The sequence below is a fragment of the Aristolochia californica genome, unplaced genomic scaffold (genome assembly GCF_029961685.1).
Source record: "Aristolochia californica isolate CCGP_79_NKW_82.1479 unplaced genomic scaffold, dmAriCali1.0.hap1 SCAF_13, whole genome shotgun sequence".
Lineage (NCBI taxonomy): Eukaryota > Viridiplantae > Streptophyta > Magnoliopsida > Piperales > Aristolochiaceae > Aristolochia > Aristolochia californica.
In genome coordinates this window covers 6,754,614-6,771,642 of record NW_027181804.1, presented here as the reverse complement: position 1 = coordinate 6,771,642, position 17,029 = coordinate 6,754,614, and the positions used below count along the sequence as shown (strand labels likewise).

The window sequence follows — 17,029 nt, the reverse complement described above, 5'->3', positions numbered from 1 at the left end:
TCCCAAAGATGAAAGATATGCTGGCTGAGAGATGGGCCCGATAACGAAGGGGCTCAAACACCGGCGGTCGTCGGAAGGCGAAGGTCCGAGCGGAGACCGCCACGTCACCTTCGGCTTTCCAGGACAAAGTTGACTTTGGATGTCGACGCGCGACGCCAACGAGTCTCAGCCGCAATTTTGAGGAGAGCCGTGTAAATAAGGGAACATGGACAGGAGTAAAAAGGGCATATAGGAAAAATGGGCCTCTAGGGAAGGAAAATAAATATCCTTTGCAAGTGCAAAGTTGAATCAATCATTCTAATCTGTAGAGAGAGAGAGAGACAGAGAGAGAGAGAGAGAGACAGAGAGAGAGAGAGCGGAGAGGAACGTAACATAAGAGATGGAACTCCGCCGTTGCTTCACCAATAATGAAACCGGTCCTTTTTCATTCCCCGGGCCGACCAGAGTTGGGAAAACGAGATATTCGCAGGAGGGAACATGGGGCCCACGCAAATTGACGGACGGTTGACGTCATGACCCGTTCTAGTGGGGCAAAAAACTAAAAACCAGGACGACGGATCGCCCAAGGGTACTAACGTTTTGAATTTCCTTCAAGCGCCGTGGGTCCCGGTTTTTGAATTCCAAGCGGCAACCAAGAGGGGGATAGGAGGGGACCACAGGAGAAAATAGGGTTTATTGTAAGTCCTTAAATTTTAAGTTTTTATCTTTTTTTTTTTTAAATATAAAAAAAAAAATTATGTGAAAGTTGAAGCCGCATTATTACCTGGAGTAACGCCTCGGCCGTGCGCAGAAGATGGAGGTGGGGCCTACGTCATTTGCTATTTTGTAGACGGTAGTGTGGGCCCCCACGAAGTGATCATCGCTGCCTGATACAAAAAACAGAAAGATGAGCTTAAATTTGGAAATGATTTCGATTAAATATAATCATGAGACTGAAGGGACACACGTGTGTAAACAATATAAAAAAGATTCCTTTCTTTTTATGGATTTATCACCGCCGGCTTAATGACTAATTTCTGGTTGCGGCAGTAGAGTTTTAAATTTTCCAAGTTATTTCGGCGTACAGGCCCCCACATTGTTAGATCAGATTGATGGCATTGCGACCGTCGGTTGTCGGTGAGAGCGTTTGGGATGTCATAACCGTTGGATTTTCAGTTTCTGCTTTAGAAAGTTTGTTACTGGATACGACGAGGTGCAATTTATGTAGGGGAATGAAAGAATTGGTGAAGATGGGAAGGGAATCTGAATTGGTTGATGAAGATAACGTCACAGAAGAGGAGGAAAATGGGGATGAAAAATAATATTAAGAATAAGAAAAGGAGAGCGAAAGAGGGAGGGAGAATCGGAAAAGGAAATTAATAGTCATTCAAAGGAATGAGCACAGAGCGCATGTAAGCTTCCACAAGTGGTTGCAACTGTCTCCCTACGCACCACAGCACATAAAGCATGATGTCGATTTTCATCCTTTTTTTTTTTTTTTTTTCCACAGTGTTTTTATCCCCTAAATAACTCGCCCAGACCGTCCAAATCAGGGGCGGGAAAAAGGTTTGGGGAGAAATTAAAGAGGGTTAGGTGCAAAATGGACAAAGGAAATTAAGCTTGGATGTGAAGGTGAAGATTGGCTGGCTGGCTAACCACTTGTGTGGTGAAGCTTTACCCCCTGTACCCGTCTTAATTTATTCCATGCAGTTTTTTTCTTTTTCTACTCTTTTTAATTCTGTCGACGGATAGAAGTAGAAAGGACGGTGGATGATAAAGTATATTGTCAATGATTAATGCCAACCCAGAACTGCAACTCACATCTGATGGAAACAGGCTCAGCTGCTGTTAAAGATTGTTTTAAAAGAATGAGAAGACAAACCGTGTCGTACAAGTACAATTCTCTATCAACTCCTGCTGCTCGGTTTTGTAAACTGATGTGCTGAATATGCGCAGTTAACCATCATTTCCTGCAGCCTGTAACACGGACGCATCTATGTGGCTCACTAGTCAAGAAGAGGAATAGCCCTGGATCAACTGGACTTTGAAATTTGAACATTTCAAGGTCGCATCCTAAGAACTCCGCGGTACTCAAGAGAGGAAAAGGAAACTCGTATGAAAGCAATTTGTGGAAGGAAAAGGAAACACGTATGAAAGCAAACTGGGAAGGTTGAACTTCTTAAAGGCAGAATGGAAAGCAGTTGACAGTGACTCTAAAAAAAACAAAAAAAAATCCGTTTCATGAGAAGTTGAAACTGAAGACACCTTCCATCTCAAGATACCATTTTTTTTTTTTTTTTCTGAATTGTTCTTCAATATTCTGAAGACTACAGGGTTTCAACCACTGCAGTCTCAGAAGGCATTCATTTAACAGTTTTGAAGAGACACTGAGCCAATCTGACAAGTGAGATGTAAAGTTGAGAACTAAAACACCTTCGCTCTCAAAGATACTCTTCTGAATTGTTCTTCAATATTCTGCAGACTACAAGCTTGCAAACACTGCAGTATCAGAAGGCGACCATTTAACAGTTTTGAAGAGAAATTGAGGCAATCTGACAACTGAAATACTTGGGTTAGCCAGTTAGAAAATGACATTTCACATACTGGAAACAAGATACGTAACTATTAATCAGTCGTCCTACACCTCCTGGAAGTAGACAGGAGGAAACCTCTCCGGCCTTTATGAATAACCTTCCACTTGACCAACTATGGCAGCATATCTTTAAGAGTATTTCACTGGTTTGAACCACATTTTTCACATAATAAAAAAGGTAACATTTTTTGTTTTTTTCAAAAAATGGACCATTAACAATAAAATAGAGCAACCAGAACAAAAACATGAAACAGGTTGGTAATATGGGACTTGCAATTTGGTTAGCATTGTTTATCAGCCTCAAAATTGTTTGAGTCCTTCCGCTGTTGCTGTTACATTATTACCAATGTTGACTGTTTCAAAAGCATTTACTATTCTTCACTTGAACAGGAATGACTCCTTTAGACTGCAACACGAGTCACATTATTTTTCAACAGTGGTTACATTATAGTTGCACATCACTTCAATCTAATTAACACAATTACTGTGTAAGAGATCAAAATTTATATGACAGTATGGCCAAAAGATTGAGTCACCCAATGAGCTCACCAAGTTACAAGTCCAATTCTTCAGCCTGAGGTTTTAAAGTAACTTTTGTACGTGAAATTTCTGGAAAATGAATACAATGATACCCACTGTTTGTGTAGTTACATGTTCCATACTTTTCTAAACCTGGAAATGCTCAAATACAGACCACCCCAGGAAGTGTATCAGTCAGGAACTTAGAGATGTGAAGGAGTTAAAAGACAAACAGACCACTTGAGGCAACTTCCACCAAACCATTCAAGTTAAAGACTGCCCGCCACCACCCCCCAAGGAAGTCTTGTCTGTCAAGCACTTGAGATGTGCGGGACTTTTAACATATATCCATGCTGACCATCCCATGACATTCCCAAAGTCGGTGCAAGCATCCTATCTAGGGTACAATAAAAAATAGTTGGAATCTTGCCAATTGCTGCAGCAAGAGTTGCCTCCTCCTCAACTACTACAAAGTTTTCATAGTCTATCAGATTCTAAGTATCAGTCGGTCAATGAATAACATGCAAGCAGCAACTATTGTTCACCTGACCCAATACATTCACGGTAACCATCTTCCTTCCTCTTTCCCACCGACAGGGTAAACTATACGAAAAACGTATTTTGTTGACAATATTAGATTAAATTAGGCTAAGGAATATTTTATATCAAAGCCAATTACCAGTGGAAGGGGAAACTGTTTACTGGTCTTCAATTTGTATAAAGAGAACGATGCTTAAATTACTTGTAAGGAATAGTTTTCATGCAATAAACACATTTTTCTTTCCAAATCACCCAAGGCATTGCATGCAGGAATAAAAATGAAGACATCAAATAGATTCTGTAAACACCTGGAAGTTAAAGGCACTTGCAGGAAGTAAGAGAATAAAAGGAGTTGTAATAGGCATCAAATAACCAAATGGTCTACCAAGCTTTGCATTACAGAGTAAGGACTGATGGTGCAGGGGACAAACCAAGCAACTGGGTATTACTAGACTGAGATTTGATGGTCAACTACTACAACTTGAAAAGCTTGAATTAGCAACTGGGTCGGGGACAAAAAACAAACATGTGGCTAAAATGTGACAAATCTAAGTCACTAACTTTGAAAAGTTGGCTCATAACCAAAACTTCAAATTAAACATAATTTAGACGTTCATTTCAACTAAAGATCAGAATAGCAATAAATGGCCATAGCTAGGGGTAGCATCGAGCCGAGCCGAGCTACCTATGTTCGAGCCGAGCTTGAGTCGAACCTAGGCTCGAGCCTAAAATTGTTATCGAGCTCAAGCCTAATAATTTTAATCGAGTTTGAGTCAAGCTCGAGCTTCAACATACATTTAAAACTTTCAAAAAATACATGTCAAATAAATTGTATATAAAATTATGCATACATTTTACATAAAATTGGGAATGACCTCTACTTAAAATTGGGCATAAGGGCATCGAATCCAGCTGAGTCCGAACCTTGTTCAAGCCGAACTTGATTTAAATATTTTGAACTCGAGCGGACCATAGCCTCGAACCTAAAATTGTAATCGAACTAGAGCCTGATAATTTTAACTAAGTTCGAGTTCGAGCTCTACCCTAGTTCGAGCTTAAAAAAAGAATGATAGGAGAGGTTCAGGATTGAATTTCAATAATGGATTAAAACACACCAATGTTGATCTTTTTTACTCCAAATGTCTTTTTTACTATGGCCTCCTAAGTGCCCCTAGTTGAAACTTATATTCTAGGAAAAACATTTGTAGTTTTTCCTATGATACATATTTCCAAAAAAAAACTTTAAATAACATCCTATTACTATTAGTGACTTATCAGAAAATTACAAGAAATATTTTAAAATTTTCTTAGGAAAGTTAAATGGACCTCTTATTGCCTCTTCTAGGGAAATAAATAAAAATTAATAATCAATCTAATATATTACTATACTTATCGATAAATTTTTAATCAAATAAAATGTCAAACACAAAATTGCAATAAAAATCGCCTAATGCTAAAAGTATTACAACATCAACTATCAAATTCAAAAAATTTCTATACGATTTTCTAGCCCATCTTGGCAGGAAAATCTTACTTAGAAAATTATCTAATTTTTTTAATAAGAATTTTCAATTAGAAAAATGTTACAAAAAACATGAGACACTAATAGTCCCTAGAAACTTATTTCTACTCAAATGTATTTTCAATTTCTTCAAGAGCCATGAGGAAGGAGAGTTTAAGCAATTTTTTATTTTTTTTTTGCACTTTATGATCTTGCACGTGCGAAATCATCTTAACGCGCTGGTTTTGGGGGGGGGGGGGGGGGGGGAAGGGTGGATTAATTCTCCCCTGAACTTAGGTATTCCGCAGAGACGACGCGGAGGAAGGGGTTACAGCGCCGGTGTCGTCAGGGATGACGGAGGCGGTGACGGAAATAGAGGCGAAAGCGAGGGGAGGAAGAAATCGAACGGCCGGCCACCAGTTGTCGACGGCAACAACAGCGGACGGGAGGGGCTCGGCGATGACGAGGGGAGGAAGAATTCCTCCCCCCCCCCCGACTCGGCTCGTTAACGAGCCGGCTAGCGAGTTGTCGAGCCGAACCTGAATTCGGTCGAGCTCGAGAGATACCGAATCGAACCGAGCCGGCTCGGTTCGAAGCCACCCCTAGCCATAGCCTTATGACTACATATCAATGTGGTTCCTAGGCTAGTCATCCGCAGGTGTTTAACCCTTGGTAGACTGGTTCGAAACCCTGCAGCATACAGAACCCATGAAAAGATATAAAGACACCTTCTAGCATGGACTATCAAAGGCAGAATAATTTGCCTTGAATACTGCACAAACCATATAGGATACAGCTAGAGCCATTCCCTAGTCGACTTCCCAATTGCATGAAACCCACGGTTGGATGACCAGCATTAATCTACTTGCAAATCAACTTAGGCAAGGGGAATAAGTGTTAATTGTGATTCCTTAAAGTCAACACACAAATCCTGGAATTCACTGGCTTCATACAAAAATAAAATTTTCAGCATTTTAAACTTCCCCTATCTTTTTAGACCAATGTTATAAGAAAAGGGTAACACTTTTGGATAGAAGCACAAATAACGTAACTTTAGTAAAGAAAATCCTCATATAAACAACTAAAGTAAATCGGCCCCAAGGCCATCACATAAAAATAAGGTCTGAAAACGATCCAGTTGAAGCAATTATAAATTCCAATTATCCATTTTATGAGCATACATGTCTAATACGTAGTCTTCTTGTAAAGTTTCATTTACTTACATTCCTAAAATGAAAACTAATATTCAATCTACTAAGGTATTTTTCTTAATAACTTTTTACTATATTGCACCTGTTTAGTATAGTTACTAATAGGGAGTATACTTGTAATTTGCCATTTACAGCTCTCAACATAAAAAAATTGAACAGGGCTCACATGGGATCCAGAGATTGAAATTGTTATCCACCTTTCATAAAGAAACTAGAATGTCAGGGTGTAGACCTGTGGACACACCTATGGATCCTAATGTCAAAATGGCTGCAGCTACAGAAGGCAAAGAGCCCTTTCCTAATCTCAAAAGGCTAGACTGGTTGGCAAGTTCATTTATCTTACAGTTACTAAAATTGATATCCCTTTTTCTGGTCATAACCCACATACGCATGCTACACAGATTCACATTGGTCGGCATTAGAACGGGTTTCAAAGTATTTAAAAATCTTCGGGAAAGGTTTGTATACAAATTTCATGGCTATATGTGCCTAGAGGGTCTTTTTGATTGCAGACTAGGCAGGAACTCCAAATGAAAGAGAGTCCACAGGTTCGTGTATAAGGAAACAGCCCAAGTGAACAACCCCTTTTGCTTCTCATGTTTATCTGTTCTTTCTTTCCTCTTTCCTTTCTTTCTCTTCTCCTTTCAACCTCCTATCCCTTCTCACTTCTCACAAGCCAGCTATAATTTTCTCTCCTACTCTCCCTCTCTAGCTTCCACCTCAACTTCAAATATGATGCCCTAAGACCCAATCCACCTTGCACAACTGTTAAGGTATGCTTCCCACCAAAGATTGGTCACCACTTATGCTTCCTTTACTCCCTCTAGGCATTGCCTGATCAATCCAACTCAACTCCATGCGGAAATAGGAAAGAATTTTCAGATGCCATCATTGCTGCCACCATGAACAGAAACAGCGGTGTAACAGAAACAAAATTTCATTGTGTGCTCTTCACGGCAAGCAAGCTAAATGAAACCTCCCTTGAGCAAGGCAGGATAATTTTTCATTGACAAAGGAGCATCCCAACAAGGTAAAATGCCAAAGAAAGTTATTGAATGTTGGAAGATGGGCCCAAGCCCACACGACCAATGAAAGCCCACATATCCAAGTGTGTTGGAAGATAGGCCCACGCCCATAAGACCAAGGAAAGTCTACATATCCAAGTGTATTGGAAGATGGGTCCAAGCTTATAAGAAATGGACCCACCATGATCACATGAGGTGGCATTATGAGTCTTACAAAATAAGAAGTCTTACAGAGCCACAATTATTATGGAAGGAGGTCTTACAGAAGAGTTTCAGTTTAAAGGTGTTAGTCATGTTAGTCTTCTATTTATATTGGGTTATTTAATTATGCTAGGGCTTATCTTTAAGTGTTAGAGTTTGGGAGTAATTGAGACAAAGGTAGTTTAATTGTAATTAGACTCTACTACCTTCTCTATTATAAATAGAGGTTCATGTACTCTAATTACAATAAGTCAATGAAGTATTTCTCTTTTCCATAAATTCAACATGGTATCAGAGCAGGTTCTGTGAGTTGACTTGGTCAACCCACAGAGATAATGTAAACCTTTTCGGATCTATTATCTCAAGCAGTTTAGGTTCGTATTTATCTTTTTTTAATCCCTATACCCGTTATTTGCTTTACGTTTTTACCTCTATACTGCTATTCTATTTCCGGGAGTTTCTGGTTCATGACCGCCGACCGCGACGATCCCTTTTTGTCTCTGAAGCTGCTCTCCCTTTCTGTCATCGTGTCGTTGTTGTTGATTTATTGCCGCTTGATTTCCAGAATATTGATCTTGGTCGTGTTGTTGCTTATTCGGTTATGCCAGCGTCGCACTGGAAGATGTCGATGCTGTTTTTCTGTTCATTCACAGCTCTGTTGGTTTCGCAGGAGGCGACGACCCTAGTCTCCACTGAGTTACTGAGTTGCTGTCCATTACAGCTTCCGCTGCGGGCGAGAAAGAAAGTTTGATCTGCCTCTATTCGGCATCGTGGGGAAGAAGAAGACTCTGTTTCCGTTTTATTAAACATCGAGCCTACAGGAGTATCTTTCCTTTTTTGGTTCTCTGGTTTGCCGAGTTGGTTGTCATCTCTGTTCGGAAGGTTCTGCGTTGCTATTTTTTAAAGTTGTTGTTCTTCGCTGGGCCTTTCATACAGAGTTAAGCGGAATTATCTCTCCGCCACCTTGTTAGTGTTTCTAGAAGACGACTCAGTTCTCCATTGTGCTCAGCAATCACCAGCACCACTGAGTTTTCATTTATGGATGAAGGTTGTTTCCAGCGAGTCCATTACAGCTTCGGCGTCGGGGAAGAAGATCACTGTAGCTGAATTATATTTCCCTAAGTTAGGAAAAATTTGATCCAGCGACGATTAAGCCCAACCCGGACCGGGCCGAGTTAACCCAGCGAACCAAGATTGCTTCTGTTCTACTGAGTCAACTCGGTCCGGGTCAACCTGACTCAAGCCACTTATGTTTTTGCCTCGGTGTACGTGCCCGGGTGGGTCCCAAGTTGTACATATGTTTCTGCCTCGACTCGGCTATATTGATCTACTATTTGACTCAACACAACTCATTACTTTTTTTGGCTGGATAATTATTTTGAGGTATTCACAACATATTCGTTGGTCAACATATTGCATCGAATTATTTCATGGGTCCTTTTTACCAGGATTTTTATTATTCTGGTTCGTGTTATATGGGCCCAGGCCCGTTTCAGTTGCAGCTATCGTGTCTCTTTGGATGAGACATTATTATTGAAGAAGTGGTGGCCTCAGCATTCTATCTTCCTTTTTACCCATTACCTATTAGTTATTTGACAACCTTACTCCTACCATCCTTTAATTGACTCTCACATACATCTTTGGGCCAACCTTTTGCTTGTTGCTTCGGTTGGGAGTTTAAGTCCATCATGGTAGGGTATTTTAAGTTCAGTGAGACTTTTTTATGTACCCGTGGGTCTTTTATCGTCGTCTTGTGAATGACAAGCATTTATCACCCATTTCTACCTGTGACAGTCGGTGCCCGGGTTGGGACACCGTTATGGAGGATCTTATTACTACATATATATTACCCCTCAAGTTGAAGTTTATTTGTAGGTATACCATAACTCTTTGTACCCCTTGGAGAACTGGCCTGTTGACTTGGTAGGTTTCCACTCCTTGACTGAAAGAATGGGTTTGGTTAGGAGCATGCTAGCTGTAATGAGCAATCCCTTGGCCCCATCTAGGGATGGTTGTCTTACCAACCATTTGTCTTTGGAAAGAAAAGAGATGGATATGGTAAAACCAAGTAGCCAAGCGCTAGACAAATGTTCCACAAGCTTGGTTAGTCTGTTTGTTTCCAGCTTAGTGTGATGTGGAGGCAGTTGAAGAGGAGTTCCAATCCTGCAAGCCAAGTCAGTTCAGGTAGTGAATGATTGTTTATCTAGGTGGTTTCGGATGGGTTCTTCAGAGTGGTGGTGATGGTAGTGAGGCTGAGAGGGTTTGCGGTTTAGGAGAAAGGTGCAGCTGCCACAAGGATTAGGTTCCAGTTGAATTCAGCCCCATGCTAGGCTGGGATGTAGAAGTGTGCCATAATCAATTGTTCTTTGAACTGGACAATCTTGCATTCCAGCCTGTCATGGCTTCTAAAAACCGTGAGAAAAAGTTGTATGTCTTTGACCCAAAGTTCATAGTTGTTTAGGATTGTGGTTTCCCATTGTAGTAGAAAATCACTAAGAGCAGTAATAGGGATTCTAACAAAGGAGCTTTTTGGCCTCTTCGGGAGGTGATTTTTACTGCATCGTTGCCTCTGAATCTGCATCTCTCTACTCAGATGGCAGTGCTTCTGTATTTCATGATCCGGGATCAAGAAGGTGTGGCTATGATCTACTAGTTTGAATGGGATCATGAAAACCTTCTCGCCTTTTTGGTAGGCACCACTTGCCATCCATCTTCATGTTCCTGGGCTCTCGAGTCCGTGCTGACCTTCTCTACTTGAAGTTGCCTGTGCCAAATGTCATCCTCATGCTCTCAAGAATCTTTTCTAATATCTTATGTTTCCTTCCTTCTTGGTCTTTCTATTGTTTCTTTCCTCCTTTCATCTTCTTCCCTTTCTAATGTTGCATCACGAGCTTTCAAGAGCTCTTGCATCTCCCAACGATTGTCTTCTTCAATGAGAGTTCCCTTATCACACCATCTTGAGATCCATTCTCTTTGCTTACTTCCATCATTCTCACTCTCGCTCTCATAGTTAGGACTAAAAATGAAGGGAAGCCTCTCTGATGGGTTGTCACTAATCACCCAAACCCTTCTATGTCAAAAGTGGTTCTGTCCACTCTTGTAGGCGGTAGCTTTCCGCACCTAACAGATCGGTCTTTTGGGTGTATTGGTTAGCCACAGTCATGGTATTAGAGCTAGGCACGCCATGTCCCACATTCAAATCCCGTGAGAGGCGGTCAAGAATGGGCGGGGTGGGTGTCAGAGTGGTTCCGTCCACTCTTGTAGGCGGTATCTTTCCGCACCTAACAGAACGGTCTTTTGGGTGTATTGGTTAGCCGTTGTCATAGTATCAGAGCTGGGCACGCCACATGCCCATGTTCCGCGTTCGAAACCCGGAGTGCAGAGGTCAGAACCTAGGAACGGTGGGTGTCAGAGTGGTTCCGTCCACTCTTGTTAGAGTCTCTGCTTTCCGCACCTAACAGATCAGTCTGTTGAGTTGTATTGGCTATGTGTTTGACATCTTCTGAGAGTTGGGCACCACGTTCCCACTTTGAATCCCGGAAAGAGACGGTAGAGAATGGGCGAGGTGGGTGTCAGAGTGGTTCTGTCCACTCTTGTAGGCGGTAGCTTTCCGCACCTAACAGATCGGTCTTTTGGGTGTATTGGCTAGCCACTGTCATGGTATCAGAGCTGGGCACGCCACGTCCCGCATTCAAATCCCGTGAGAGGCGGTCAAGAATGGGTAGGGTGGGTGTCAGAGTGGTTCCGTCCACTCTTGTAGGCGATAGCTTTCCGCATCTAACAGATTGGTCTTCTGGGTGTATTGGCTAGGCGTTGTCACTCTAATCATCACTGAAGTCCCTGTACTGGCTAGCAACTTCAAAACTTCCTTTAAGCTCTTTAAAGGATAAAACTTGTTCATTGAAAACCAATCATGAAAAAGTCATCGAGTAGCCAGAGTTAGATCTATGGAAGATCATCACTAGGGAAGTTCTAGATTCTAGAGAAGGGAGAAAGGCTTCTTAGAATGATGGAAGGCTTTTAACAACTACTACTATCTACTAACCATACTCCCTCCCATACAGATGCTAGGAAGGCCCAATCTCTCTACTAGTCTTCATAGATCTACCAACCTATTGCCTCTATTAAAGTCAAGTCTCTCTAGTGAACCACCCAATTTTTTCCTCCCAATCAAGTGCCCTCATAACTTGAACAATGCCTTCCACTACACTTGTAAAAGAAAAAAAATTATTGTGTGGTCAACTGATACAAAAAGAGCAAGGTTCTCCATGTGCAATGCCTCCTGTTAGGATTTAGTTGGATTCGATATTCCAAAAAAACAATAAAACGTTCATTACCTAGAATGGATTCCCAGCTCAGATACCAGATCTATCAAACTCCAACATTTTATACACAAGCAAATCCTATTCACAGTTACTGACAATTGGAACATCAACGTTCCACATGCCATTTGTCATCATGTTTCTTGCACATTGAATTATTACACAAATTTATTGATAAATTCTAAGAGACATCCATGGATCTCTTAGAACCAATCACAACTCCTCACCCCATGATATGTTATTTACAGATATTTTTCTCCCTATGAGCTTCCAGAATTAAAGAAAAATGTTTTGTGTGACATGTTTCTTTTTTTTTCTTTATCCAAATTTCAACCTCAAGGCAATTACCAATAACTTTTTCCAGGTACATATTATAGACCAAAGCTAGCTAACAATCAGTCCAACAGTACACACACCCATCCAATAAAAGTAGCCTCTTTGCAAGGATCTTGAGCATCAAGACCTAGATCATACACCCAATATGCTGGCCCTGGACTTTTATGAGTATTGCAAAATACTGATTTAAATGAGAACCAATAAGAGCATGGCTCATGACCCATAAAATGTTTTTTGAAATTTAAACACTTAAGAGCAAAGCTTCAAAGCATTGCTTTAAAGTGTTTTAATTTGGGTGATGTGGCATCCTCTTATTAGTTACTCATGTAAATGAGTATTTTTTTTAGTACTCATGAAATCCCATTCCCACTAAGCTATCCTTCTTCTTTTGAATGCAGCCATAGGCAGAATTTAAAGCATGTTTTTTAGTACTCATGAAATCCCATTCCCACTTAGGTATCCTTCTTCTTCTGAATGCAGCCAAAGGCAATCTTTAATCCTGAAATAATTTCTTTAACTAAATTGTTCATACTTCAATTTCCAAAGACATTGCTTACACATCAATAAGGCTACAATTGATTGATGCAGTTTATGTAAAATGGAAGAGTACAACAGGCATTTAACACTTTGGTTTCCACACAGAACAATATAAAGAGGTTTGAATGTATAAACTATTAATATTTGAAAAAATACATGTGCATAATACCTTAATCTACTCCATCGGCCTATTTCTTAATTGTTAAAATTTTACTACTAGATTCCTCATGGCTCACAATCTGTGTCCCTTCCTGAGCAAATACTTAGATACAATTTATCATGTACATCATAGAGAAACACCAAGATATAAAAAAGGAGACTATATTATAGGAACAGAGGAAAGGCCATAAATCAATCTCGACGAATCGCCACTGATCCTGTCAGAACTCCAAGAATATAAAGCAAGCGCTACTTAACATTTCAAAGCATTCACATGTATAAATTCACTTTTTCTTTCTTTTTTTCCAAAAGGCAACTATCAGATTTTGGTTTATGATGAAGTACCTTCTGAACAAAAAATGAAGGCAAAGAATGCACTCTTGAGCTTACATCATCCATGCTGTATCTCTTCAACTAGAATGTGTCCAGAGATGTTAACTCAGTCACCTGCAAGATTCTTGTGCATGGTTGTGAAAATGCCGAGAGTCACTTTGTTCATTCTCTATAAAGAATGAAATCCAAGAGATGGATGATAATCACATCAAAGGGAGGCCTCATGCAAAAGAATGACCTTGATATCCAGAGAGGAGCTGTAGACATATCCTTCCTTAAACAATCACACAGAATCAACACCTAGGCCGAATATTCCCCTCTCACACTGCCCGACGTTTACTTCCAACTTTTCATCTCCTGTGTGGTTCACTTTGCAGCATAACCTCCGAGGCACCTATTCAAAAAAAAGCAAGTTAGTTCAATCAAAGATGAACAAGAAAGAAAGATGGAAGAAACTATTAACCAAGAAAACATACCAAATGCCACTTCTTGTTGAGGGGAGATGCCATGACATGAACATTTTTCACACCATGAACTGGAATAGATCGAGGAAAACAAAAGACTTTCCTTTTCAAATCATCTTTTACTTTAGCTCGACCATATGAACCAGATGTTATGTTTTCTTTTTGCTCAACATCCTTCAAAAAAAACAAAATCGGCTTTTTACATACTGATCTAGGAACATCTCTGGTGTCAAAATCAAACTCACTTCTATGATTTATTTTGTTCCATGCAGAATATGTCTGCTCAGCTCGTTCCAAATCCCTTGCAAGAACAATGTTGGGAAACACTTGAACAACATAACCTAGTGAGACTGAGAATGTTAGATGGTTAGCATGGTCATAACATATTGCCCGCTGCAAGAAGCTTCTGGGTTCAGATTTCATTGCCTTCATAAACAACTTAAGGCCATCAAGAGAACTAAGCCCAGGATATATTGGATCAACAGCTTCCACATGATGGATTGAAATAAATGGAGCAACAGGATGTGCAGCTAAAAGACCTTGTGCATTTCCTCGTACATCCCACTGCAAAAGTTCAAATTTCAGATTAGAAGGCAGACATGAAGACTTCAGTAGTGGATCATTATTCAAGAATCCATAAGAAATAACCCCCTTAAAGTCATTTTTCAAAGAAAGAAATGAAAGAAAAACAGAGAAACAAGTCCCAGATTCACCAAATTCGGATAAAAGATTGCACAGAATAGAATGAACCATTTTACTTCTAATGATTGGACATCTTTTCCATTGGATAGAAAAAAAGACATGGCACAGAGAAACTTCATATCCACTTAACCCTTTCAGAAAGTTACTGAGAGATCAGAATGTGACAGAGGTGACCAAAACAATAAAGAAAAAAGATAAACATGTTGTCAAGAAAAGAAGAACATCCAATTCAGTTTAGACAGAAAGTGTCAAGGAAAATGCAAGACTGGAGGGTCTTCAGAACTTTTAAAGATCATTTTAACAAAGAAAAATAAAATACAAGCATAAAACTGTAGATCGCAGGAACTTCAAAATTGTTGAAGATCATAGATAGGAAAACGAGTAAAACGTAAGGCATAAAGCTCACTGATTCCACCAACATAGACACGAGGAGCTCCCAGAACTCCTGCTAACAATCTTATTTCCAGAATCAAATAATTTGAAAGAAATGCGAGCATCACAGCACGAGAAAAACTCAAAAGAGCTTCCTAACTAACCATATGATTTATGAATAAGACAACTTTCACTCACAACTATTAACGAGTTCATTCAGAGAGAATAAAAATGACAGAACTAAAAGCTGGAGTTTAAATCGGTAATATAAGCATGTGAATCACCTGGTGGAAACCGTACTCTCTGGTGAGCGGAACACCAAGCTCAGAAATGCAGGCATGCAGGCGATCATCACTCCCGTAGAGCTTGGGATACCTCTCGAGGCAATCGTCCTGGATTTTGGAGATCGCCTCGGCGAGTGGATAACTGATAGCGATCCCTCCCCCGCCGAATGCCATGGAATGACTGAAGTAGGTGTTAGCAGAGTGACTCTCTGAAGGGCTGCCAATGTAGACCATCTCGGTGGGATCGTACTTAGCGAGGACGGCGACAAGATTGTCTGCGTTAATAATGGTGTCATCATCGCAAAGGAAAAACCAGCGGACGTCGACTAGGTTAAGGCGGAAGCACTCCGACACGATCCGAGAGATACGGAGGCCGGAAGGATGACCGATGGGATTTGTGTACCGGAAGTGGGAGATATCCTCGGAGACCCGAATAGGGGGGAGCGCAGGATCCGACGTGTACTCGGGTGGGAACTCTTCGAGCCAGACGTGGCCGCGCATCTGGTCGGGACGCCACCAGAGGCGAAGGAAATTGGAGCGGCGCTTCCAGAGCTGAGCGGAGCCGGCGATGCCGAAGACTACTTGAGCGAGGGAGAGGTCATCGAAGGAGCCAGAAGCCGCGGTGAGACTAGCAGAATTGGGCGGAGTAGGGTTGAGACCGCGAGACTGAGCATCGGGAGACGAAATTGGGCGGTGAAGATGGCTGTAGTGAGGCCAGTGAGAGGCGGAGGAAGTGAAGACAAGGGAAAGCCAAGCGAAGGTAGCGAGGAGGAGGGAAAGTATAGTGATGATGGCGGTGGTGATACGGCTGTGGCGCCATCGGCGAGAGCGGGTGCGACAGAGGATGCGAGATGCACAAGAAGAGGAAGGTCTCTCATTCGCCAGCATTGTACTCACCTCCGCCCGCCGCAAGGCTCATTTTCGGCCGGCAATGACTACCGGCGACGGCGACGAAGATAACCACAATGTCGTTTCCTTTCCACGCCGAGGATGTCTGTTTCCGTTTTTTGAGGTACTGCAGTTGGATTTGATTTCCTGTCAAGGCCTCAAACAGCGCAAGAGAGAGAGAGAGAGAGAGAAGAGATGAAGAGCTACTGCGGAGTGTCAAAATGCAAATACGATTCGGGGAGAATCGGGAGATGAAATTTGGAAATTTGAAGCGATGCGCATGGGGGTGGCAATCGAGATCTCTTCGAGAAAGCTAGCGGAGATGCATTTGATTCGAGTCATCGCAATTTGAAAAAGATATATTTACCAGAAAGCCCCTGAAAAATCTTATATTGACACTGACTCTCAAAAAGTCAATTGGTTTTTTACTGAATAACTTATCGTATTTTTGTCTCTTATTTAATGAAATGAATAAAGATAATACACCTTATAATTTCAAATTATTACTTTATCTGCCCCCTGTCGAGCTGGATTAAAAATTTTTAAAAATTAAACTAAAAATAGAAGAAAGTATAAAATCTGGAAGCCAGTATTATTTTACAAGGGTAAATAATCTAATTCTTAGGGCTCTTTGTGTAAATAACAAATAAGCATGTGATGTGTGACAACTTACAGGTTGGTAGAAGATGCGGACTGCGAAGTCTAAGAGAGTACGAGGAAACTGGGAGAGAATTTTGGGATCTTTTTCTTATTACTGTATTTATTTATTTAAAGAACCCTCTGTCATGTTCGATAGGGACACTTCCGTTCTTACATTGAAAAGACAGAGCTAGCCCTTAAATGATTTGAAATTCCAAAGACGAATTCTGCCTATTTCAAGTTGGAGCGGGAAGGGGGCACAGGAGGCATTTTCATTAAACATGATGGGTGTTTCAAATCAGTTTTCTTGTGTTTTTTAAAGCCGCACGCATAACATTAACCTAACATATTCGGTTCTGTCTGCCACGTCTCGGATCCGGAGCACGAAACGTGCGGTAGCGAGGGAAACTACGTGCGGATCCAC

The 17,029-nt window shown here is 41.0% G+C and overlaps 1 protein-coding gene across 2 annotated transcripts; it reads right to left on the bottom strand.

The window, feature by feature from the left end:
- Positions 1-3,274: 3,274 nt before the first annotated feature.
- LOC137948677 (uncharacterized) lies at positions 3,275-16,246 on the bottom strand. Of its 2 annotated transcripts, XR_011111639.1 has the most exons (4): positions 15,079-16,246; positions 13,733-14,284; positions 13,269-13,650; positions 3,275-3,557 (listed from the first exon to the last, which is right to left on the bottom strand). XR_011111639.1 is itself a non-coding variant. In XM_068794798.1 (3 exons), the coding sequence occupies exons 1-3, from the start codon at positions 15,964-15,966 to the stop codon at positions 13,540-13,542; spliced, it is 1,551 nt and encodes a 516-aa protein (XP_068650899.1). In that variant the 5' UTR covers positions 15,967-16,246; the 3' UTR covers positions 12,868-13,539. The 2 variants fall into 2 exon arrangements, 1 of the variants encoding a protein (XP_068650899.1); XM_068794798.1 differs by lacking the exon at positions 3,275-3,557 and having other exon boundaries at positions 12,868-13,650.
- Between the last annotated feature and the right edge of the window lie 783 nt (positions 16,247-17,029).